Raw genomic sequence first — 22,730 nt, 5'->3', positions numbered from 1 at the left:
CAAATCAATCGGTTCAGTAGTTTTTACGGTACGAGAGGCACCGACTTTAAAAATGTTGTGAAAAATGTAAAAATGATACCTCACCCCGCTAATTAACTAGACCTGAGCCATTCCCAATACTTTTCGACGATCGATCACGCACTGGCCGAGCAGAACGTGCTGGCCGAGCGGTGTAGTTACAGAACCGATGAGGATTAACGGATCATCTCAACCCGTGGACATCGTTTGAGGGTATGCGCCAACGAAAAACGGTACGAAATTGAAACATATTTTGATGATCATATCTGATCATTCATGTTGCCTTTTTTCAGCAGCATCCTGGCATCAATCCTGCTCGTCGGGCAGGCAGAAGCAGAGAAGAAAAGTGTTGCGCGAAGTGTAGTGTTTTGTGATGTGTTTTGCGAGGCCGAGTGTGTTGGATCGGTGAAAATGAAATTAGGCTTTTGCGTGCTTTATGTTGATCCGAAATATCTTAGGCGGGTCGGGGACGCTACAGGGCACCAGGATACGGCAGGATGGCACACACGCCATCGCAAAAGTGTGTCGAAAATGGCACCAACACATGCGTAAAAGCCCTGTAAACGGCAACATGAAATCTTCTTTAAGAATATTGTACCTTTTATTACGATTCGATCGAATTAACAGGAATTTTGACCGCCCCTGCCCTGCCGTCAACCACTACTCCTCTATCACCAAGTGTGCGGGAGCCCCTGCCGACGACCGACGCTAAAAAGGGCAATCATGGTTTACATGGTACAGTAATAATAACCCAAGAGAAACATCAATAGATAAAAAAAAAACATGGAACAAACTTATCAGGGATACGCTTACATTGCTAATTGTTTCGGTTTCCGCCTCCCGTGGACGCTCTAAGCTTGCAAGCAGTAGTGCTGTGAGTTATACAGGGCACGGTAAACGCTGCTTTGCAATGCGATGGCCCCACCCCCGCAATATAAATATATGCGCTTCCGAATTGTATGGTATACATGGTTCGTCTCAAACTCAAACAAACGATACGCTAGAGTACACGACGATTTCCTCGCCGACTGCACGGTGTGTCTCCTGCTAGCGCGATCCTTTTCTCCGTGGTTCTATCGCCTGCGTCTGCTCTCACTGCCACTTGTCTGTCTGTTCTCATTTTATTCCTGCCAGAAAAATTACTCGTATTAGTGTTCCGAAATGCCGAAATTGTTTGAAGAATATCTAAACGACTAGAGGAGCTTAAGTATGCGAAACTAAGAAAAAGATAGGGACCGAGTCCGTTTCCGCTTCACCTCCATTTTCCGGCCGCCACGCTGCCGATGTGTTGATTGTTGCGTTGACTTGGTGTTCCGAAACCTGTGTGGAGTTATTCTTTGCCAACACCTACACATGCAATTTTGTGTATATTACTAACAAATCTCGTACACAGCGCATCTGCATCCCACAGCGACCCCAACAAACACCGTTGCGTTCACTGGCTATCAACGTCCGCCACTCCGCCGGTAGCAGGCCCATGCGATCCAGGGTGCGAGCCAGGCTGGTGTTGGGTGTGCTGGTGCTGCCCGTGGGGCTTCTGGTAATTCTGGCCACTGCCCAAGGCTCCCAGCACGGGTCTGTGTTCGCTTTCAGCTCGCTGGCCATGACGTTGCGAGTGATGGTGGTGCTGATGGAGATTGGGATGATGGTGGTGGTGCTGCTGCTGCTCCTGTCCCGAACTATGCTTCACGTGCGAACCATGAGCGAGATCGTCGTGCTTCGTGGGGTCAGGCCGGCCAGTGCCGGTGCCATCGCGCGCCGACCGATGATCGTACGACACCACCATGCCGGCATGGTTCGGTTTCAGCTCGTGGGCGTGTATGTTGATCTTCTCCTGTATCTCGTGCCCATTCTGGATGCTCCGGTGTTCCTCCAGATCTTCCTCGTTGGCCCGTATCACGAGGGCACCGTGCGGTCCCCAGCCCAGATGATGGTGAGCATCGACCCGCTCCCCGACCACATGCTGACGATGCTGCTGCTGGTGGTGGTGATGATGATGATGATGATGATGGTTGTCACTGCCCGGTGTCTGCCCGGTGTGGCCACGCACCGCACTGTGCTGATGCTGCATCAATCGCCGGTGATCGCCACTAGATGTTGGGCCGGCGTGTTCCTTTGCTAACGAATCGTCACCATGACCTTGCCGGTACTCCTTCGCTTCTTCCTTAACCTTCTCACCCATCTCCACCTCTTGATCCTCCTGCTCTTTCTCCTCCTGCTCTTCAACGGTCTCTTCTTCATCCTCCTGCTGTTGGTGCGGCACCCGGTTGATCGTTAGCAGATCGGTCTCATCAGCACTGACTGGTGGTGGTACTGGTTGGCGCGCGGAAGCGACCACCACTGGTATCACCGGCGAAGCGCTCTTCCTCGCCGCCTGCGTCACCTCATCGTCCTCGCTGCCCTCCACCAGCTCCGTGCGCAATCGGTTAAAGTCGAGGATCGCGTTCTCCGACTGCAAACTCTCGACCAGCTCGTCCCAGTTCCGATCGCTCGTACCTTTGATCAGCCGTATCATCTCGACCAGCTCCTCCCGGTCGGTCGCCGAGTTCGTGACCTCAATCGACCGCAGCAGCTTCGTGATCTTCTGGTGCAGCAGCTTCTTCACGTTGTCCGTGTGGCTGTTATGCTCGTAGTGGTTGAGTTGCTGCTGCTGTAGGTAGCTGGTACCGCCGGTGTGCGTCTGGAGCTCGTGCACCGGCGTGTGGCGGATCGGTTCCGTGTCGTTCTCGTTGTAGTGCACCACCTCGAGAATCTCCGGTATATCGTCCTGAATCATATCACTGCCGGCGGCACTAGCACTGGCGGAAGCGTCCAACGGTGACTTGACCTGGTGGTGGTGATGCTCCTGCTGCTGTTGCTGGTGGGTCAAAGATGTAGCCAATGGCAGCGACTGCTCCTGACGGTGGCTGCCGACACCGGTGGCAGCCGATTGCTCCTCGCACGCCGTACACGAGCAGTTGTGAATGAGCTGGATGTGCTTTTCGAGGTAAGGTGTCTTCATTGTCGGATGCTCCGAGCAATCCATCTTCACCTGACGATCCAAAAACGAAACAAAATCACCGCTTTGAGAGTGGCATAAGAGAGAAACACAGAGAGAGAGAGAGAGAGAGAGAGAGAGAGAGAGAGAGAGAGAGAAAGAAAATGAGAAAGAAAGAAAGAAGGCAGCTTACCGCTCGGTAGGACACTTCGGATGGTTGACAGGAGTCGCAGTACGGTCCGATGATCTCACCGGGATCCGACGGTTCGGTGTGCGGGATCGAGTAACTGAAGCAAGCGCCAACGCACACATTGTTGTCGATCGTCACCTGTTTGCAGCCCGGCTCCGTTATCACCTGTGTAATGTTGCGCGTCGTACACCAGGACTGCTTGTCCGGGTACAGCACGATGTTGTGCACCTGTTGCGTGCGCAGGAACAGCACGGAAAGTTAGCTAAATGTGACCCTCGCAACACCAAAAGCAACAGTATCTCGCCTACCTTGTGCTCCCGGTTGCCGATGCTACCGGGGATGGCAGCGAGCGTGTACAGACCCAGCACAAGTAACACCGCCTCCTGCCAGTGGACGATTCGAACGGGTACCATAGTGGTGGCGGCGGCGGCGGCCTATCTACGATGGAAAACAAGACAAATGCACGCGTCACTGGTTCAGTCTCTCAATTTCTGTGTGCTGGAAAATGAGATTTTTTTTCTTTTTATGGATAATGAGCGTTCGCGAACGCTGTTTGCCGACGACCACAACGCTGGCTGGCTGGCTGGCTGGCTGGCTGGCTGGTCCTCTTCCCTTTCTAACGGGCTTTCCACTACTTGCTCGCGAGCCGCGAACACACAGACGCAGGTGTCCCCACGCTTATTATTATGGCGCGTTCATCATCACCATAATCAACACCACTCTTCAACTGGTCGTGGTCGTCATCTCGTCACCGTCTTTATCGTCGTCGTCGCACAACCCCGCACACCACACCTCCCAAACATCGAACACGACCTGTGCAAACGGACAAAAACGGCGTGCGATGGTGACTGGCCGCGGAATTTGCCGAACACGAACCTGAAAGCTATTTGCATATTCATTCTACGCAAGTTCTTCAGCTTGCGGCTGGTGCTGGACCGGACTGAACCGGACCGGTCAGGACGAACGGTCGGAAGGTGGGGGGGCGAGGGGCGACTAGCAAGCGGTAAGAAACATGGGTTAATCCATTGAGAAGGCGAAGGTGGATCACACCTGAGGCGGCAGCATCATGTCTACTGCTCTGCTGTGTCTTTCGCTCCAACTCGCTCTCCCTCTGCCACACATACACACACACACACACACACACATACACCCAGCATCCATATCTCCTTCTCTTTCGCACGCAAGCAAGCAAATCGCCTCCATTTATCGTCGGATAACCGGCCATAGGATGGTGGAAAAGATGGGACATTTAAGGAGGGCGGGGGTTGGCGAAGGGGTTGTGCCTAGGCCAGGCCGCTAGCAGCTGGGTTTCGCTAAATTCCAAGCTCCGCCGAGCTCACGCGCGCTAAAACAAGTTTCATCGCCTTCGATTCGAGCCGAGCAGATCTCGGATATCTAGTCCCCCCCCCCCCACCCTCCCCTTCTCCATTAGTGCTGGTCGACTAATTCTAGTTGCTACAAGTGGTATCACCTACACCTTCGTGGTGGGCGCACTAGAGAAAAAGCGCTAGCAGATGGAAAGCACTCGTTTCAGCCACCGAGAGCTTTGCATATTATGATGGCCGCTGCCATTAGCCTTGCTGTTGTTGATCCGTGGTGCTACAGGATGGGGATGGTGGGGAGGTGTGAGACGGAAGGGGTGTTCGATGTAGGAGACAGAGCAGTCGTAACTGTAACCGCAAGCTCCGAAGGAAATGAACCGAATCTACCTCCGTCCCGGGCCTGTGAAACAAGTTCTTGGTCCGGTGTGATTGAACCAACCATCTCACCCCGCAGCAAATCCATCTGTGCATCGGCGCAGCACTAGAATCGCACTTCCTAGGTACATCGCTAGAGTGAATTCTCTTCCGGGCGCTTCCGGGCGAATCGTGCTCCAACCGAAAGATGGAGCACCACCGACATTTTGAGCAACCGGGATCGCGTGCCGGGATGAAACAGGAGCTAAGCAAGCTCGTGACTTGCAGCAAGGGAAACTGGATTGGATGTGTGGGCTGGGTGGATGGATTGCGGATGCAAACAAGGCGAAAGCCTGTGATGGTGCTGCTGCGTAGTTGCAGCAGTGTCAAAGGCGAGGCGTTCTAGCAACGTACCAAAAGGAACGATCGAGAGAGAGTGGGGTGGGGTTGTTATTGTTTGGTCTAGAGTCAACGTATCGGGACACAAATGTGAACACACTGTGTGTGTCACAATACACCAGGTTCCAGGAGCTGGAGTCGGTACTGTATGTAGCACGAGTCGAAGGGGTTGAGAGGACTTTTAGCTGATAAGTTGATTCCTGCTGCGCGGCTCGTGTACGTCGATCAGCCGCTCTCTCTCTCTCTGTCTCTCTCTCTCTCTCTCTCTCTGTCTTGTGTGTTAGCGATCCATATTCGCTCCGGCTGACGTCGTCGTCGTCGTCTGCGAGGATGAAATTCGTGGTCAAGCTGGCTGGCTAGCAGCCGTCGCCGTGGTGCTGCCACCTCGCAGTCCTGGTGGTCGCGTGCGTGGGGGGGTTTAACGCGATCTCCGCCTGTTGTTGTTGTTGTCGTCGTCGTCGTCGTCGTCGTTTGCCGTCTGAACCACAACCACAACCGGTTTCCGAACGGGTGGTGTGCGGGGGTGTGTAAGGTGAGCAATGCTGCAGTAGCAACACTATGGCGGCACGCGGCGGGTAGGTGGCTGCAGCTCCATGTTCACCTCGGTCTGCTCGTTCCTAGCGCGAACAGCTTCCACACAACGCACACACACGCGCGCGCGCACCCCTGTTTTGGGGCCACAGACTCCGGGACTCGCGGCCCGCATCCGGAGACAGGTTTTTGTAGGATATACAAGGAAAGGGAATCTGTGGGTTGGCAGGGCAAGGCAGAGCAGTATAGGGTAGGGTGATAGGGGGGGGGGGGGGTGTTGGGGGTGGCTAGACAGTTGATCACAATTAAATCGCTCGTTGCTGCATTAATAATACGTCCGCGTGTGTGTGTTCGGATAGGGTCCCGACTGCTGGTCCGGTTGGCCGGCAGGATACAGGTGGCTGTGTGCCAGCCCCCCCCCCCCCCCCAAAACCTGGGGACACGCTCGCCAAGTCGCTCTGTCCGATGGGATGGATGTAAGCTCGCGCGAGAGGAACAGCTGTTCGAGACGTCGGACAGGATACGGTCCCGGACTGAGACTAACCATGAGTCCCGGGGCAACCCGATGAACCAGTGTGGCAGGAGCAGAGAGTTGATTGTGCGACCGGAATGGTGTTTGATGGATATGCTGGCGGGGAGGCGGGAACTAACCTGGCCAGCTGATGCCTGCTGCAATCCGAATGCCAGTAACCTGGGCTAGCGGACTCTCCAAACACGAGCCACACCACAACCACTTGCGACGACACTCGTACACACTTTCTCGCTATTTTTTTTTTTTTTTTGGCCTGGCTTCGGGTAACGATCGTTGGTATCCTGCTACACGCGAGTAAAAATCCACAATCGCCCGGTCCAGCACACCCACAGACGTAGGACCGTGAAAGAGAGACTCGCTAGGTACAGGTGGTGTTCAGCAGCAGCGCGCTCGAGCGTTCACAAAACCCGCTGCGTCCACGCGTGCGGCGCGATCAAGACTGGCACCACAAGATTGCCGGAGAGATTGCCGGGAACGTACCGAGCTCTAAAGGGGGTTCACTCCATTAGTGCAGCGCGTCGAGGCACCGCAACTCTACACAAAGAGGGCGGCTCTGTGTGTAAATCTCGTCGCGAGCGGCAACAAGACCACTGCGACGACTGCTACTAAGTCCTCCACCCTTCCCCTAGTACACATGCGACCACACATTGTATTCCCTCTCTCGCGTCCCTCTATCCTTACGGCATCAAACGGATCCGCAGCGTAGGCTAACGATTGGCTTACCGATTGTGCGATCTCTGTCTCTCTCTCTGTCTCTCTCTCTCTCTCTCTCACTCCGCGGGCCGCACCATTCTGTGTTGAATGTTGAAATGTTGAGTAAATGTTTCTTCCTTCTATTTCTTTTTTCATCGCTATTGTCATTGCAAATACATCAATGATCTTCAATTCTAACACATGCATTGAATAAAACTACAAAGATCATACAATTAATGATCAAACTAAACATACATTTGACCCGAGGATGTGGTCGCGGGCCGCACAACATAGTTTGGCGGACCGCATGCGGGCCGCGAGTTTGAGACAGCTGCTACAGATCAAATCGAAAAAGTGCACACCGAACCTCCAGTGAGCCACCTGCACCAGCCTACCGATATCACAGATATCTCTCGACCACTGGGCCAACGGAATCATCACACATCGCTCATTGCCCACGTTCGAACCCAGTGCTGCAACCCTTTTACTAGCAGCCTCTGGTAGGATAGCGCAAAAATCCGGCACCGATCGGCGGCCCATACCTCACACCCATGGTGCTATGAGTCGGTTGAAAATAGACCGTCAAAAGTTATTCAATAGCAGTATGATGGTGGCATGCAGATCGATTAAACGCCAGAATAAGTATTGTGATAACAAGATTGTTCCTCTTCTTGACATGACAATAGATCGTTCTGTGCCGTTTTCCATGCTTTCACTTGCATCAAGGCAATAATCTCGTCCTTCCAGTGGGTTGCAAATAAACCCAAAAATGTAACATTTTCTATCCACCCTGCACCACTGTGTCCTGCTGCGCAGGTGCCAACCATAACGCAGCGATCGCTAATTGACTACCCAGCTATTGAGAAAGAACATTTATTTTCACGCGATGGAAACGCCCAGTGTTTGGTGCGGTTGAGACGGCAACTCCCAGTCAATTGCTCTGATTAAGTCGTGCACCAGTTATGTTTTGTATTCTGGGGCATTTTAATTTCCAAAGCTTTCTCCATCTTGTCTTCTGGCTTTTCCTGGCTGGTTTTCGATCAATTAACTTGCTCTGTTTTTATTCGATAGAGATCTGTATTAATGACTTCACGATGGTTCGTGATGGGCGCCCTATGAATGCAGAAAGGATCATGTGCATTCGTGGCCCGGATGCGCGAGACTTTAAAAATGATGGGCATAGCTTTCCAGTTAGCAACACTTCGATTGGCACCGTATATTTGTTTGTAGACTAGGGGCTGCTTGAAGCACCAAGCGTTGGTTAGCTGGTGCACGTTACCGAGCATTATGTTTAGGGCAGGCTGCAACATACTGACGTATGTATTCAACGAATTTACAACGGTTTAGTGCTCCCTGCCTACTGCCGCTGGAAGTCTTCGATCGGATCGATCAGCGATCCAAGCTCATACTATCGTAGCAGCCATCGCGATGATTAGTGGCACACACAACCACACTCTGATTTGAAAAGATATCTTAAATGATCTGGCTTTAAAATTTTCAAAAAATGGTGGCACTACCGTTAGATTGAAAGCATACACACGCATGCACAAATCCACTGAAAATACACCAATTATCGTTCGAGATTGGTCCGTTGGCCGGTAGGACAAAGAATTGAATCACAATTGCATTGAAGAGAAATAAAATCAGGTACACCATTGGAAAATAAAATTGAAAGAGTGGTTTTGGATGATGCTTTCTTGGAGCCAACTTGGAGCTTGTTGTTTTGTTAGCAATTAGGCTTATTAGTAGTTGAGCACGCAATAAATGTAAATAGTACTATATTTAACAACACAAATATAATCACTTTTTGGATTTAAAACATAGTAGAGATGGCTGGTGTTTGACCCGTTATTATTATTGGTTTCATGTTTATTTTTTTATTCTATTCCAGTTCGCCGCAGGGTGAGTGAGTTACGAGGTTCGAAGACTTGTTACATTCTACACGACGGATGGTCAGTTTTAAATTTCTTGCTTATCTAGATGAGAGATTCAACCGACGCTTTTATCTACTGTGCGACGCGCATGATCGCAGTCCTCGATCGAGGGGCAGAGGGATCGCTAAATACTGTGCTAGATTTTCTGCTACTGCTATGACTCCCACAGCGGCCGACCGGAAATCTTTGCCTCATTCAACCGGCCACGGTTGCGATGCTGTTGCTGCTGCTGTGAGTCGGCCGGATCGCGTAGTAGAATATTACCCAGGGGGGGACCATCGAAGCGAAGGTCCGGAACCGCATCGCGCCGATAGACTGGTGTGCCGCGGAGGAAGGTAGCATGTACGATACCGCGCAGCTCCCGGTTGAGGTACGGTGTGGTGCTTTTGTGCTGGAACTCTATCAACTCCTCGGTCACAGTGAACACACCTTCCGGGTCCCACACGCACAGATCGCCGTCGTACCCGGGATCGAGACGGCCCTTGCGCTGGCTCATGCCGCACAGGTACGCCGGCTCCGTGCCGAGTAACCGTACCAGATCGGTCAGCCCCAGCCCGTACCGGTGGCAGTGCGTCCAGAAGAGGGGTAAACCGAACTGCACCGATGCGATGCCACCCCACGCCTCCAGGAAGTTCCCTCGCCGGTGGCCGGCCTCGGCCAGCTGCAGCTTAAGGGTTGGAGGGCTGGGTGAGTGATCCGACACTATCATATCGATGTCACGGTCGCTAACTGCACGCCACAGCAGCTCCTGGTTGCTGCGGCCTCGTATCGGTGGGCAACACTTGTACTCGGTGCCCGTATCGGGTACGTCCTCGGCCGATAGCGCCAGATAGTGATGGCACGTTTCCACGGTCAGCTCGGCCCCATTGGCCCGAGCTCGACGTATCACCGGTAATGCACTGGCTGCCGACAGGTGCACGATGTGGGCCCGAATTTTGTAATCCTGCGCCACCTGCGCCACCAGATCGATAGCCTGCTGTTCCATGATTTCGGGCCGCGTTGCCAGGAATGTCCGATAATGGGCCGGGTCTTCCGTCCTTTCCGAACATGGTTTCGCTACCGGTATTTGTCGCTCTGTGCACTCCATCTCCGCATGGAACTGTATTCCAAGAAGATCCCCCTCTGGTTCTCACCAGAGAGAGAGAAATTAAATTAGAGAAGACCGAAAACTACGCCATCAGTGGCCCACCTACGGTTGAAAGCGGTTAACCGTTGCCCTTACGTACCGCCAGGACTGCCCCCGTATCGTCCAGCAGCTGGGCGGCCCGCTGCACCTGTTCCGGGGTGAGGGGCGGGAACTCGTCGACACCACTCGGGCAGAGAAAACACTTGAAGCCGATCACTCCGGCCGCCACGAGCTGGTGCAGCTCGCTTACGTTGCCACCGTCCTGGTCGCCCACGTTGTCCGGAATAATGCCGCCCCAGAAGGCCACGTCGACAAACAGCTGACCACGAGCGGCTGCCAGCTTAGTGCGCAGGTTCGCAACGCTCGTCGTTGGTGGGATGGAGTTGAGCGGCATGTCGGCGATGGTGGTGAAGCCGCCTGCCGCCGCCGCCTTGGTTGCCGTCCGGAAGCCTTCCCACTCCGTTCGGCCCGGTTCATTGATGTGCACGTGCGTGTCGACGAGTCCCGGCATCATCAACAGATCGCCGAAATCGTAATGCTGAAGTGAAGGGAGGACAGGATCAATCAAAGATCAGCCAAACTGGGATCAGGATGGCATCGAGCGGGAGCGGGAATAGCTTAAAAATTACCTCTAGACGTGTGCCTGCTTCCAACTCTTGCCGCTTGCTCTCTAGCAAATAGGCCTCGACCGCTCGCCAGGAGTCGAGAACGCGCGTTACGCGCCCATCGATGGTCGAGATAAGCAGCCCGCCAGAAAACACCTCACATGGTTTCTCCTCTGAGCTCACCGGGGCTGCACTGTTCAGGAATATCCGTTTACTGGTATAGAGTGCTTCCGCCATATTTTCCGTTCCGTCGGTGTCGGCGTCCAGGAGTTTGCACTGATTACCACCAAATGCTTATAGAACAGCACGTGAACGGCCCTTTATAAGTGGCCAGCTTCATCGCTTACGCGTACTATCAGACATCCCGAATCTCTATACGAATGAGGGAAGCTAAGGATGGCTACAACGTAGGCTCATCAAGATCACTTCGCCGCGCAGCTTTCATTATCGGCTCCAGGGAGAAGGCACGAACTCTATGTGTGATCCGAGCCGCCGAACAGGAAGACGGAATTATGATCCAACGAACGAACAAATAAACAAAATCCTCGATCGAACGATGTACGGAAGTGTGTGGAGATTGCGCAGTTGGCGGATTCATGTGACACCGCTAACCACCGAATGCTGCGCCGCTGATCGAGTATGCCAAAGGGCGGATAGGTTGTTCTAGCGGTCAACGACGGTAGCACCTGTTGTTAGAACCCTACCACCTCTATAGGACACTACGCTAACCGCGTATAGACGTCATCACCACCGCGAGAACCTCGCCGAACTATCGCGCAACTCGGCCGTAGTGTGGAAAATTTCCAGCAGCTCCACCCTCAGCATTATCATGTCCTCTGTCTTGCCTATTACGTTTTGGTTTCTCCGACCCACAGCGAACCGCGGAACCGATAAGGATGGTCGAAAGCATTATGTCAAAAAAGAATGAAGGTGCATGTGTTTGACCCTCTGTCCTGCGTGGCAGTCAGACGAGAGGGATGGTCTGATAGGCGGGAGGCTGGGCGTGATAAGAAGTGCCGGCTGGCTGACTGTCTGGCTGGCTATTTGGCTAGGTGAATGCGGAATCAGCTGCAGTCGGTGTACGATCTAAAAATAAATTTAAATTGGGGTGGCAGCGTCCCCCGTCTGGTCTACCCCTCCTAAACCTGAGGTAACGATGATAACGGGCGAACCCGGCACCATTTCGTATTTTTCATATCGCGCTAACAGCGTAACGCAACAGGACATTGCGTTCGGTGGTACCCAAAACCCAGATCCGTGCGTCTTGATCACTGATTAGCATACTTTCAGAAGATATCACGAACTATGTACAATGGCTAAATTATCAATGTGGCACCGTCCTCGGTGCCGGTACCCATACGTCTGGGGAGAATGTTTTTTTGTTTATTAACTTCATAATTCTTCTCCGGGTGCAGAGCGGAGGGGGAGTCGCGGACTGGCACCTGTTAGCTGGAACCTGTTGCTAAACATCAGTGGCCTCCCTCGCCGGACTACTCTACACGCCTCTCTTTCCTACTTGCCATGCTTTTCGAAGTACTCACGCGACTCCTTCGGGTTCGGTTTGATTGTGGCCGCGTTTTTGTTCGGTTCCCAGTTGGCCGGGCACACCTCGCCGTGCTTCTCGACAAACTGGAACGCCTTAATTAACCGGAGCGTCTCGTCAACCGATCGGCCAACCGGCAGATCGTTGATGGTGATTTGGCGCACCACCCCGTTCGGATCAATAATGAACAGACCGCGCAGCGAGATGCCCGCGTCCTCCAGCAGCACTCCATAGTCGGCGGATATTTGCTTCGTCAGATCGGCCAACAGGGGATAGTCGAGTTTGCCGAGTCCTCCGGACTTGCGCGGCTGGTTGATCCAGGCTAGATGCGAGAAATGAGAATCCACCGACACGCCCACCACCTCGGTGTTGAGCGCCCGGAATTCCTGGATGCGGTCGCTAAATGCAATGATTTCCGTCGGGCAGACGAACGTGCTACGTAGGGTTACAGTGGAGAAAAAGAGATATAGAGAAAGATGTGACGGCAACCCCTAATACAGTGCGACTTACAAGTCCAGCGGGTAGAAGAATAACACCAGATACTTTCCCTTGTAGTCTTCTAGTTTAATATCCTTAAAGTCGTTGTTGACCACCGCTGTGCCCTGGAATGGGGGAGCCGGCTTCTGTACCTGGGCCACGCACAGGTTGCGACTGAGATGGAGCAAGCGTCGCCGTTGCTGCTCCTGCTGTTGGCCTGTCGCTCGCAGGACCGTCGACAGACGAGCAGACTGAAAATGCGTTCACAAAACAGGTGGTTATGTAATTCGCTTATGCTCCGCTTATGCTGACTGTATCCAGGTGCTTACCGCTTGAAAGAGGTTCCGTGCTAGAAACGCCATAGTTTGATCGCAGTTCAGTTGTTGATCGTGGCAAGGATGTGTCCCTTCTTCTATTTAGAAATGTCGGTTGATAGGCCGATCACCAAGGTGATAACGATTATTTACGATACATTCAAGCCAGCAAAAGGTTAGCTCACACAGAGGTTCACTTCAAGGTGTGGTATTGTTGTTGTTGTTGAACCGCAAACCAAAGTGTATTATCTAAACAAATGAAGTCATTGCACTTCTCTCGCCACCATATTGGATTTTCGCTATGTATCAGTAACTGTCAAACATATGTTTACCGATTCTGTTCACAGTGCTGCCAGATGCCCTCAACGGTGCGATGTTTTTTGTATTAACGAAGATTCCCAGGATCATTAAATCGCTATTTGCACTAATCCGCCCTCCATCAACCAGGTCTTTAGTATGCAGGAAATTTTCGCGCGAGCCTGATAAGCAACTGCAACCAGGCGGTTCGTCGCTGAACATTGTGCCGAGCATTTGTTTTGCCGTTTTATGCAAAAAAAAAATCGCCCGCGATCGTTGCCGTTTAAAACGATAGTTACATAACCAGCATATTCACCGTTGAATTGGATGCTGTCAACGGGTTTTTGATGCGTGCGATACCGGCAAATGAGAAGAGTTCGCTCTCTTTCTATCCGCGAATTTTCGCAAAGCAGCAGGTTGCAGATCACCGAGAGAGAGCGTGAAAAGTGCGAGTCCCACCGAAAGCAATCATCTGGCCAGCGTAGACGAGAAGAAGCAATCGGTGAGGGGCACAAATCATTATTTTATCGAGTCGATTGATCAAGCGTCCTCGCCAAACCCAAAACATACCGGCGCAAAGTTATCGGGAGTTGCAGGTGCCCGTCTAGCTTCTTCCGCGATACCAAACATCCATTGAGGCGTCGGTAGCGTTGGCGGCCTCGACGGTCCACCCCCGGGCCAACGAGGCTTCGTGCCCTTATCAATTTGGTGACCTTTCGGCACTCGATTCGATTGGTGGTCGCCGGCGACGCGCATATCGAGCGTGAATTCGAAGCGTCCGGTAAGTCTAACCTCACACTTTACAAACCACGTTTTATAGCCGCGTCACCTTCCGCCGAAATTAGTGAGGTTAGGGTGTGCTTCGCTCTGCCAGGTCGTGCATAGCAGGCCGCGAAATTCACGTTCGCTTCGAATTGTTCCTGGAGGTGGAGTACCGTGATAGGTCCTCGTACCCGTCCCCCTCGCCCCCTCGTGACCACAAAGCTCCTCATTGAACCATTCTTTTTTTTTTTTGTTTATTACAGAACCCGATAGGCAATCGTGGAACGCACGACAACGATCACACGCGAAGACCAATCCGGTGGATGTACCAGGGTCCGGGCCCGTGTGCTGCACAGACGAGCGGAAGACGCTTGCCCGGCTGACTGTCGGATGCTCGATTTGTGTTCGAACGCTCCTACGGGGCACACGCTCGAAGCAGCCACACGCTTCTTCGCCGGTGCATATCCAGCGCAAGGTGCGTGAAAGGATTGCGGCTCGGTCAAGTACGATTAGTTGGAGTTACATTAGTTGGATCTACAACGTGCTGCAGGAAACCCGGTTTGCAGCCGATTAAAAATGGTGAGTAAACTCATGGGATCGAGGAGGGGTGGGAGGGGGGGGGAGGACACATCCTTAACATTCTGGCGCTAATGTGGGAATCAAAGAGTTGTGACCGGCGATTTCACGACTGTGCGGCATTGCTTACTACAATCATCGCGAATATTTATGCTGCAGTAAGTTGACCGTTGACAGTGGACCACCTACACTCGAAGGAGCACAGTGTTTCGCTGATGCGTCATCCAGGAGTCTACGTGCTTTTTGGGAGGAAGAGAAGGGGGGAGAGAGTATACCATAAACTGAGTGTTGCGCCAGTTTCCGATCGCGTTTGCGATGTGTTATCTAATCGGTTCTATCGCAGGCCTCGCGTTGCCCCATCCGAGGCAGTATGCCAAAATAGGGATTTGTGTCCCGGTATCAGCGATGGTGTTCGTTTGTCGATGTATCATCCATCGACAAAGCAAAACGCTCGCGCGCTCGAGCAGGCGCGTTACCTGTTTGCGGTGGAATCTGGTGGATGCGAAGGCAAACACCAACATAGCCCTATCGGGCCTTCGAGCTTCCTCCCCCGGGAACGGTACGCTCCTACGGTTGTACTCGATGTATTGCCCATCAGCGGTTAACCTTGCACCTTCGGTGACACTCATTTTTGGGGGTTCCGATGCGTGCGGGGTCTAGAAGGTATTCGGCACCGTTGCGTTTCATGCAGCGACATCGAGCGGTCGCGAGATGCCCCCCCCCCCCCACACCCCTTAAAAAAATACGCCTGCTGTTCCAGCAGCCGAAATCGAAGCGATCCAAGCGATAGAAATTAATTGAATGATTGGCAATGCATTGCTCAGCACTTCTTCGAACGAGCGGCGCGCGCCCTACGGCTGTGTGGCCATGCTGTATATTTAAGGTGGTTGATATTTGTTTATTTGTTTGTTTAGCTATGCTGCGTCTGTCGACTTTGATTTTCAGTCTACATCGACACTTCACGTGACACTCTGTAATACCTTCAATGCTACCTTGCTAATATTGAGAAGACGCATTTCCTGACCCCGGAAGCTAATTCCAGGTAGTAATGGGGCACAGACGAAGTCGATGTATCAAACCGATCACCGATAGGGCAAGGGTGCGAGCTAGCTTGCGTGTGTGCGTGTGGGGAAATCAGGGAACGATATGACGACACACGGGTCCTTATCTTATCTATCACGCTCGATTCGAGAGCTGAGCCGGTATTGGAGTGTCCCCATCTCCCCCACTCCACTCATTTGATCCAGCCCCAATCCACCTCACACCCTCCCACCTTGCATCACTGTATCCCGAGGGTGGTTATCGCGTAAACTTGGTTGGTCGGTAACTGGGATTGGAATTCGGCAGACTTCAGCGTCGAGTGTGCCAACTATATCTGCCAGTGTGCCCAGTGAGCCCTAGAGAGTTGCAGGGATAGAAGCGAGAACGCGGCGTTGTCCACCGTGGTCGGTGGCTTCCTCGTGGCTTCCTGTGGTCGTGCTAGTTTGTTGGGTGGTTGTGCACATTTCAGCATGGGAAAGAGAGAATTGAGAAATGTAAGCAGTATGCACTAGAGAGAACCAGCGCACCATCACCCTCAACAACAGCAACAACCATCAATACACCGCCAAAGTCCACCGCTCCGGAATCACGCCGAGCGAGGGAAGCGCTATTAGAGTATGTGCGTCCGAGCGAATCCTTGCACGGTGTTTTTTAGTGATCTAGACGAACCTCTTTTCTATACAGAATCGAACAAAGGAAACTCTCGCATTCGCAGAGAATTTCCCCCTCTATCGCATCTGCCACAGGACTTACCTGGTAGTTCGGTAATCGTTACTGCAGCGGCATACTATCCTGCTCCCTTGCTTAAACAAGTCCACGTTCACTTTAGACTGTTAGCCACTGCTAGTGCGGTACGGGGTTTTGGGAGTTGTTTGCTGAAGGCAGCTGCGCGAATGGGAATGCGTATCGAAATTGCCGGAAGTGTTGCACTGACCAACGGGAGCTAGCTAGAGCCTCCTCTGACTCGATACAGTGCAATACACTCAGTGCGTCCTAAGCTCTTATCTGCTTTCTGGGGGTCGGGCTGTATCTTCTTCTACGACACGATAAAAGCGATCGCGCGCGTGCGTGCACCGGTCGTAGAGCGGGTTCCCGATGATGTAAGAGTACTAAACAGACCCTTAGACCCAGTTCTCAATAGTAAGTCGTGTGTCGGTGCACATACTGGTCCGCTTGTCAAACAGGGATGTGAGAAGTCGATCGATCGCGCTGTGCCGATCTGTGAGCTATCGGAGCCATTTGACACCTTCGTTCGTTTGTCCGCGTCTCCCCGGAGCTCCAGTACCACCGCAGTACTCGCGCGCAAACGTGTACAAAGCAACAAAAGGAAACGAGTGTAGTGTGCTACTGAGCGCTGCCAAGCGTGCAAGATGACTGCACAAGCAGCTCCAGGTGGTGGCGAGGAGGAATCCGAGGAAGCCGGCCTTCGACCGAGGCCATCCTGGAGGCAGACCTGCTGCAACTGGTTGCTCTGCCGTTGGTCCAAGGTAAGCGTCCGGTATGATCTAGAGATCCGGAGAGATCCATTCCGTTCCATGCGCCTCCCGTGGAAATGGACATGAGTACCAGTAGCTCCCGTGTGTCCAGCTGTACCCTTCTTCGCACCCCTTTTGCTCCTTGCTATCTCTCTCTCTCTCTCTCTCTCTCTCTCTCTCTCTCTCTCTCTCTCTCTTTCTCTTTCCCTCTCTTACTCTCGCAACGGGAATCACCTATCTTATCGCGCAACGGCTTATCAGCCGCGGTACGGATCCACCCCAAACCATCACCTTAGGCCGGGCGAACATAGACTGATGGTGGCGGTGTGGCCGGACCTCGAGGGGGTAGGGAAGGGTGTTGCGCTTCACGCAAAACGCAGTGTCAGGGCCGTCATGACTCATATCCGGCGGCGCTTTGTCATGGCCGCGATACTAACTCCGTTGTGGCGTACTGGGAATCGGAGTCAGCCGGACCATTCTGCTGCGCTGAGCTGAACCCCTGAACCGCTTATGTCCAGCGCTCGGTCACGGAATTAGAGGACATTAGAGGAACGCCGGCTGCTTAGGGTTGCGTGTTAATTGGGCAGCCAGCGAATGCTAATAATCATCAGCTTCATCTAAGAAGGTGCACCACAAGCTCTAATCTTCTCTCTCTCTCTCTTTTCGTCTCCGTCTTGATTCTATCGCTTCTACAGGGTAACCGAGTGTCGCAGAACGGTGACACGATGACGGTGCCAGTCGGTGGTAATAGCGGGAGCAAGACGAAAAGAGCCAACCATGTCAAGTCGACGCGCTACTCGCTGCTCACCTTTCTGCCGCTCAATCTGATCGAACAGTTTCTGCGCCCGGCGAACGCCTACTTTCTCACGATGTCGCTAATCTCGCTAGTGATCGACAGTCCGGTATCACCGCTGACCTCGCTCATGCCGTTAACGTTCGTCGTCGTGCTGACCGCCGCCAAGCAGGGGTATGAAGATTTCCTTCGCTACCTCACGGACCGCATAGTGAACCGGTCGCCGGTGGCGGTCGTGCGTGACGGCCAACGGATCGAGATCGAGTCGCAGCATATCCGGCTGGGTGATATCGTGGAGCTGGCGCGCGATTGTGACATCCCGTGCGATTTGGTTCTGCTGCTGAGCTCGGACCCGAGCGGCCGATGCTACGTTACCACGGCAAACCTGGACGGCGAGACGAACCTGAAGACGATGTGCGTACCGCGCACTTTGCCCAAGCTGCCCGTCACCGAGCTACACCGGCTCGGTACGGTCGAGTACGAGCAGCCAAACACGAACCTGTACAGTTTCAGTGGGCGCATCGACCTGGCCAGCGAGCACGCGGCTAGCGCAGGCACTGGCGTCGTACCGCTCAGCGCCGAGAACGTCCTGCTGCGTGGCTCACGCATCAAGAACACCGAATGGGCAATCGGGTGCGCCATCTATACCGGAGCGCAGACGAAGCTAGCGCTCAACAGCAAGACGCGCCGGAAGAAGATCAGCTCGAGCGAGCGCTACATCAACCGGTACCTCGTGTTCTATCTGATCCTGCTGCTGGCGATGGTGCTGGTGAGCTTTTTCCTGAAGCGGTACAACGACCGGTACCGGCAGGAGCACAACGTGTACCTCGGCGAAATCATAAGCAACTACCAGGTGGCCCAGTTCCTGCAGGACTTGTTCGCATACCTCGTGCTTTACAACTACCTGATACCGATCTCGCTCTACGTGACGATCGAGATGGCCAAGTTTTTGGGCGGGTTCTTCATGGAGTGGGACCGGCAGCAGTACGATTCGGACACGGACCAGCCGTTTCTCGTCAACACCTCCGACATCAACGAGGAGCTGGGCCAGATCCAGATCCTCTTCTCCGACAAAACCGGCACACTGACGAAGAACGAGATGATCTTCCAGCAGTGCTCGGTTAATGGGCGCCGCTACGCACAGGTTGGCCGCCGTTTGCGCGCATTCGGCCGCCAGAAGGAACAACTGCTCAAGGAACTACCGGTAAGCCCATCAGCAAGGTGCCCGAGACCTCTCGTTACCATCACCTTTCTCCATCCATCCATTTCCTATCTCTGTTGTCCTTCCACCGTAGGCTGAAGTGTACAAGTTCTTCGAGGCACTGGCCATCTGCCATACGGTGCAGGTGGCTAACGCGGACGCACCCGAAACGAAGGAGGGCACGGGCGAGAACGTACCCGAGGAGCGCACGGGCGAGAACGTACCAGCGGAGCCCGTGGAATGTCTTATTGGCCAGTATGAGCTCGGCGCTAATTACCACGATGAGAGCAGCCAGGACGACATCTCGATGACAGCGACGACGTCGGCAAAGACGGGCCGGGAGGCCCGGTTGGCGGTGGTGCGTGAATCGCCCAACAGTACCGACGTTAGCGTTGGTTCACTGTTGAACCAACCAACGGCCAGTCGCGATACGCTGCAGGCGCAGCAACAGCCACTGGAAATTTCCGACATCACCCTCATCGGAACAAGCTCGTCGTCGGCCATAGAGCTGAAGCGGGCCTTTTCGGCGTACGAGGAGGACAAATCGAACGTCTCGGGCAAGGGCCACCGTCGGACGGTGTCGCACATTCCGGTCAGCGTTAACCGGCCGACCAGCTACCAGATGGCACTGAACGTTCCGGTTACCCTGTCCGCTTCCAATTCACTGCGGCGCCATCGGAGCACCGTGTCGCGCACCTCGTTGCGCGAATCGTATGCGGCACCGGCCTACAATGAGCGTACTCGGATCGAGCGGCAGGAGTCGATGGCACAGCGTAGCCTGTCATCCGATTCCTATATCTGGTAGGTAGCACTGTGAGGCTGTTTGTAGATTTTCTCGGTCTCTATCTTTATCTCTTTTTCTCGCACGCGCAGCAAGTACGACTACCAGGCGTCGAGTCCGGACGAGAAGGCCCTGGTGGAGGCGTGTGCCCGCGTTGGGCTCATCTACACCGGTGACACCGACGAGCGGCTCACCATCACGCTGGACAACGCGTGCGTCGATCGCGAACAAAACGGTCCTACAACCGCCGAAATGACCGTGCAGTACGAACGGTTGGCCGTACTCGAGTTCACCTCGGACCGGAAGCGTATGAGCGTGATTGTTACCGACCGGAACGGCCAGAAGTGGCTGTACACGAAGGGTGCCGAGAGCCACGTGCTACCGCTGTGTGTGTCCAGCCAGCTGATCAGAACCACTCAGAGCCACGTCGATGAATTCGCCCGGTGTGGGCTGCGGACGCTCGCCGTCGCACGGCGCCGGTTGACCGACGAGGAGTATGAGGAGTTTCGCGTCGAGCTGAACGAGGCCAGCAGTTCGCTGGTGAACCGGGCCAGCAACATCGAGGCTTGCCAGCGCCGGATCGAATCTCGGATGGAGCTGCTGGGTGCGACGGCGGTCGAGGATGCGCTGCAGGATGACGTGCGCGCCACCCTCGAGTCGCTCGGCGACGCTGGCATCAAGGTGTGGGTGCTAACCGGGGACAAGGTCGAGACGGCGCTAAACATCGCGCTCAGCTGCGGCCACATCCCGGAGGCAGCACATCGCTGCTTCATCGTCGACTGCAGCACGCAGGAGCAGCTGGTGGAGCATCTGGATGCGGTCTCGATCGAAATGTTGCGCTACCGGGACGAACCGTTCTCGCTGCTGATCGACGGCAACAGCCTGGCGGTGGCGCTCGAGACCACGGCCGAGAAGTTTCGCGACGTTAGCATGCGCTGCTGTGCGGTGCTCTGCTGCCGGCTGAGCCCGCTGCAGAAGTGCAAGGTGGTACAGCTGATCAAAACCGCCAAGGGCCGTCCGATCACGGCGGCGATCGGGGACGGGGCGAACGACGTCTCGATGATCCAGGAGGCGCACGTCGGGCTCGGTATTGTCGGCCGGGAGGGTCGTCAGGCGGCCGCCTGTGCCGATTACGCCATGGCCAAGTTCTGCATGGTGAAGCGGTTGCTGTTCGTGCACGGTCACTACAGCAGCGCCCGGCTAACCACGCTAGTACAATATTTTTTTTACAAAAACCTTGTATTCATGGGCGTACAGTTCATGTTCCAGGTCCACAGCATGTTTTCCACCCAGTCGGTGTTCGATTCGGTTTTCCTTACGCTGTACAACGTGTTCTACACGGCGGTACCAGTGCTGATCACAGCCACCACCGAACAACCCTATCCAGCGCGTATGCTAATGGAGTAAGTGTCCAGCAACGATTCGCGTGTCGCCTGCAGTGTATGTGTCGGGTTTATTCATCTGATTTCCTTCCTTCCGCTTCCAGCCGCCCGGAGCTGTACCAGAAGGTGGCCGGCAGTAAACAGTACGGCTGGAAGGCCTTTCTCGGTTGGACGCTGCAAGGCATCTATCACTTTCTGGTGATTTTCTACTTTAACTACGCGATCTGGCAAATCAACGCGGCGATCTACGTCAAGTGGCCCGGCATGTCCAGCTTCGCCTGCTTCGGGACCAGTCTCATGACGCACATCGTCATACTGGTCAACATGAAGCTTCTTTTCGCTACGCACAACAAGACGTTCCTTTTCCTCGGCACCGTCGCGGGTTCCATTTTCTTTTACTTCTTCACGACCTTCATCTACAACCTGCTGCACGTGTGAGTCGACGCGAATGCGAATGGTACCCAGGCACCCTAGTGCCCCTTACCCTTACCTTTTGTCATTTTTTTTTCAATCTTGCAGAAGCTACGATGGGTCTTTGCTGAACGTATTCAACTATTTGATGTCATCGTTAACGTTTTGGCTGCTGACATTGGCCGTACTGCTGACCGGACTGCTGCCAGAATTGGTCCAGCTGGCGCTGCAAGCGATGGGGATCAAGTTTGGTAACATCTTCCCTGGGGCCCGGAACTACCGCAAACGATTTTTCGTGCGCCGCGGCGAAGAGGAAGTGCAGGTCACGGAGCTGTAGATGGGCGCCAAACGAAGTCCCAGTGCCAGTCAGGCGGATCATTTCATTTTTGTTCTTTCAGGATTAGACTAACTTATTGAAATTTAGGGCGCTTCTAAACGGGGCTTGTTTCGCGAATGGAATGAAATTATTAGAATTAATTAGGCCAAGGCCTGGGCCAGCTGTTGCGAGGGAGGAGCGATATACTTAGTACAAAAACAGGACGCGGTCGACGGATTGCTGCCGCCAGCACACTGTTTGGACTGACTGAGCGTTTGAAACCAATAGTTTTAGCTAGTAAGAAGAGCCCGATGCCGCCACCCGGGCTCGCTTCCGCGTTCGCATTGACAGTATTGCTCGAGTATTATTAAATTGATGGACGATATGAACGAGACCGAACAATCCCCGCCAGAATGGCAACAATGACAATACGGTCCCGCGTGCCTTAGCTAGCAGGCAGTAGAAGAGTAGCGGCGCGAAACTGGCACGAAGCCAACCGAGACTAAACTTGGATATTTTTGATGAATTAATCCACCGAAGTGGAGGCGCGAGTTGCGCCGAACGTACAATAAATTACCTCTTTGTTCCTTCTTGTGTTCAATGCAATTGAACCTCATATGCTGCGTGTCGCGTTTTCTGGTAGGCTTAAGGACAATAAGGAGTGTTAGCGTCCATATTTA

The 22,730-nt window shown here is 53.7% G+C and overlaps 4 protein-coding genes across 8 annotated transcripts; 1 reads left to right on the top strand and 3 right to left on the bottom strand.

The window, feature by feature from the left end:
- Positions 1-595: 595 nt before the first annotated feature.
- LOC126579523 (uncharacterized) lies at positions 596-6,752 on the bottom strand. 4 transcript variants are annotated; one of them, XM_050242890.1, is made up of 4 exons: positions 6,443-6,752; positions 3,494-3,623; positions 3,189-3,413; positions 596-3,049 (listed from the first exon to the last, which is right to left on the bottom strand). In XM_050242890.1, the coding sequence occupies exons 2-4, from the start codon at positions 3,596-3,598 to the stop codon at positions 1,454-1,456; spliced, it is 1,926 nt and encodes a 641-aa protein (XP_050098847.1). In that variant the 5' UTR covers positions 3,599-3,623; positions 6,443-6,752; the 3' UTR covers positions 596-1,453. The 4 variants fall into 4 exon arrangements, with proteins under 4 accessions (XP_050098847.1, XP_050098848.1, XP_050098849.1 ...); XM_050242891.1 differs by having other exon boundaries at positions 3,494-3,619; XM_050242892.1 differs by having other exon boundaries at positions 3,494-3,616.
- A 2,156-nt stretch (positions 6,753-8,908) lies between these two features.
- Positions 8,909-11,936, bottom strand: LOC126579528 (allantoinase). The gene is made up of 3 exons (XM_050242905.1): positions 10,706-11,936; positions 10,177-10,614; positions 8,909-10,049 (listed from the first exon to the last, which is right to left on the bottom strand). Exons 1-3 carry the CDS (start codon positions 10,916-10,918, stop codon positions 9,105-9,107), a joined length of 1,596 nt encoding a protein of 531 aa, XP_050098862.1. The 5' UTR covers positions 10,919-11,936; the 3' UTR covers positions 8,909-9,104.
- A 106-nt stretch (positions 11,937-12,042) lies between these two features.
- LOC126579530 (peroxiredoxin-2) lies at positions 12,043-13,251 on the bottom strand. The gene is made up of 3 exons (XM_050242909.1): positions 13,031-13,251; positions 12,735-12,952; positions 12,043-12,659 (listed from the first exon to the last, which is right to left on the bottom strand). The coding sequence occupies exons 1-3, from the start codon at positions 13,061-13,063 to the stop codon at positions 12,194-12,196; spliced, it is 717 nt and encodes a 238-aa protein (XP_050098866.1). The 5' UTR covers positions 13,064-13,251; the 3' UTR covers positions 12,043-12,193.
- Positions 13,252-14,359: 1,108 nt separating this feature from the next.
- On the top strand, positions 14,360-22,666 carry LOC126579519 (phospholipid-transporting ATPase IF). Of its 2 annotated transcripts, XM_050242876.1 has the most exons (7): positions 16,059-16,791; positions 16,876-17,178; positions 17,862-19,163; positions 19,255-19,961; positions 20,034-21,344; positions 21,428-21,757; positions 21,843-22,666. In XM_050242876.1, the coding sequence occupies exons 2-7, from the start codon at positions 17,062-17,064 to the stop codon at positions 22,069-22,071; spliced, it is 3,996 nt and encodes a 1,331-aa protein (XP_050098833.1). In that variant the 5' UTR covers positions 16,059-16,791; positions 16,876-17,061; the 3' UTR covers positions 22,072-22,666. The 2 variants fall into 2 exon arrangements, with proteins under 2 accessions (XP_050098834.1, XP_050098833.1); XM_050242877.1 differs by lacking the exons at positions 16,059-16,791; positions 16,876-17,178 and adding an exon at positions 14,360-14,653.
- Positions 22,667-22,730: the final 64 nt, after the last annotated feature.

The sequence above is a fragment of the Anopheles aquasalis genome, chromosome Y (assembly GCF_943734665.1).
Source record: "Anopheles aquasalis chromosome Y, idAnoAquaMG_Q_19, whole genome shotgun sequence".
NCBI lineage: Eukaryota > Metazoa > Arthropoda > Insecta > Diptera > Culicidae > Anopheles > Anopheles aquasalis.
The sequence above is the reverse complement of the archived record's forward strand: the minus strand, read 5'-3'. Positions and strand labels throughout refer to the sequence as shown.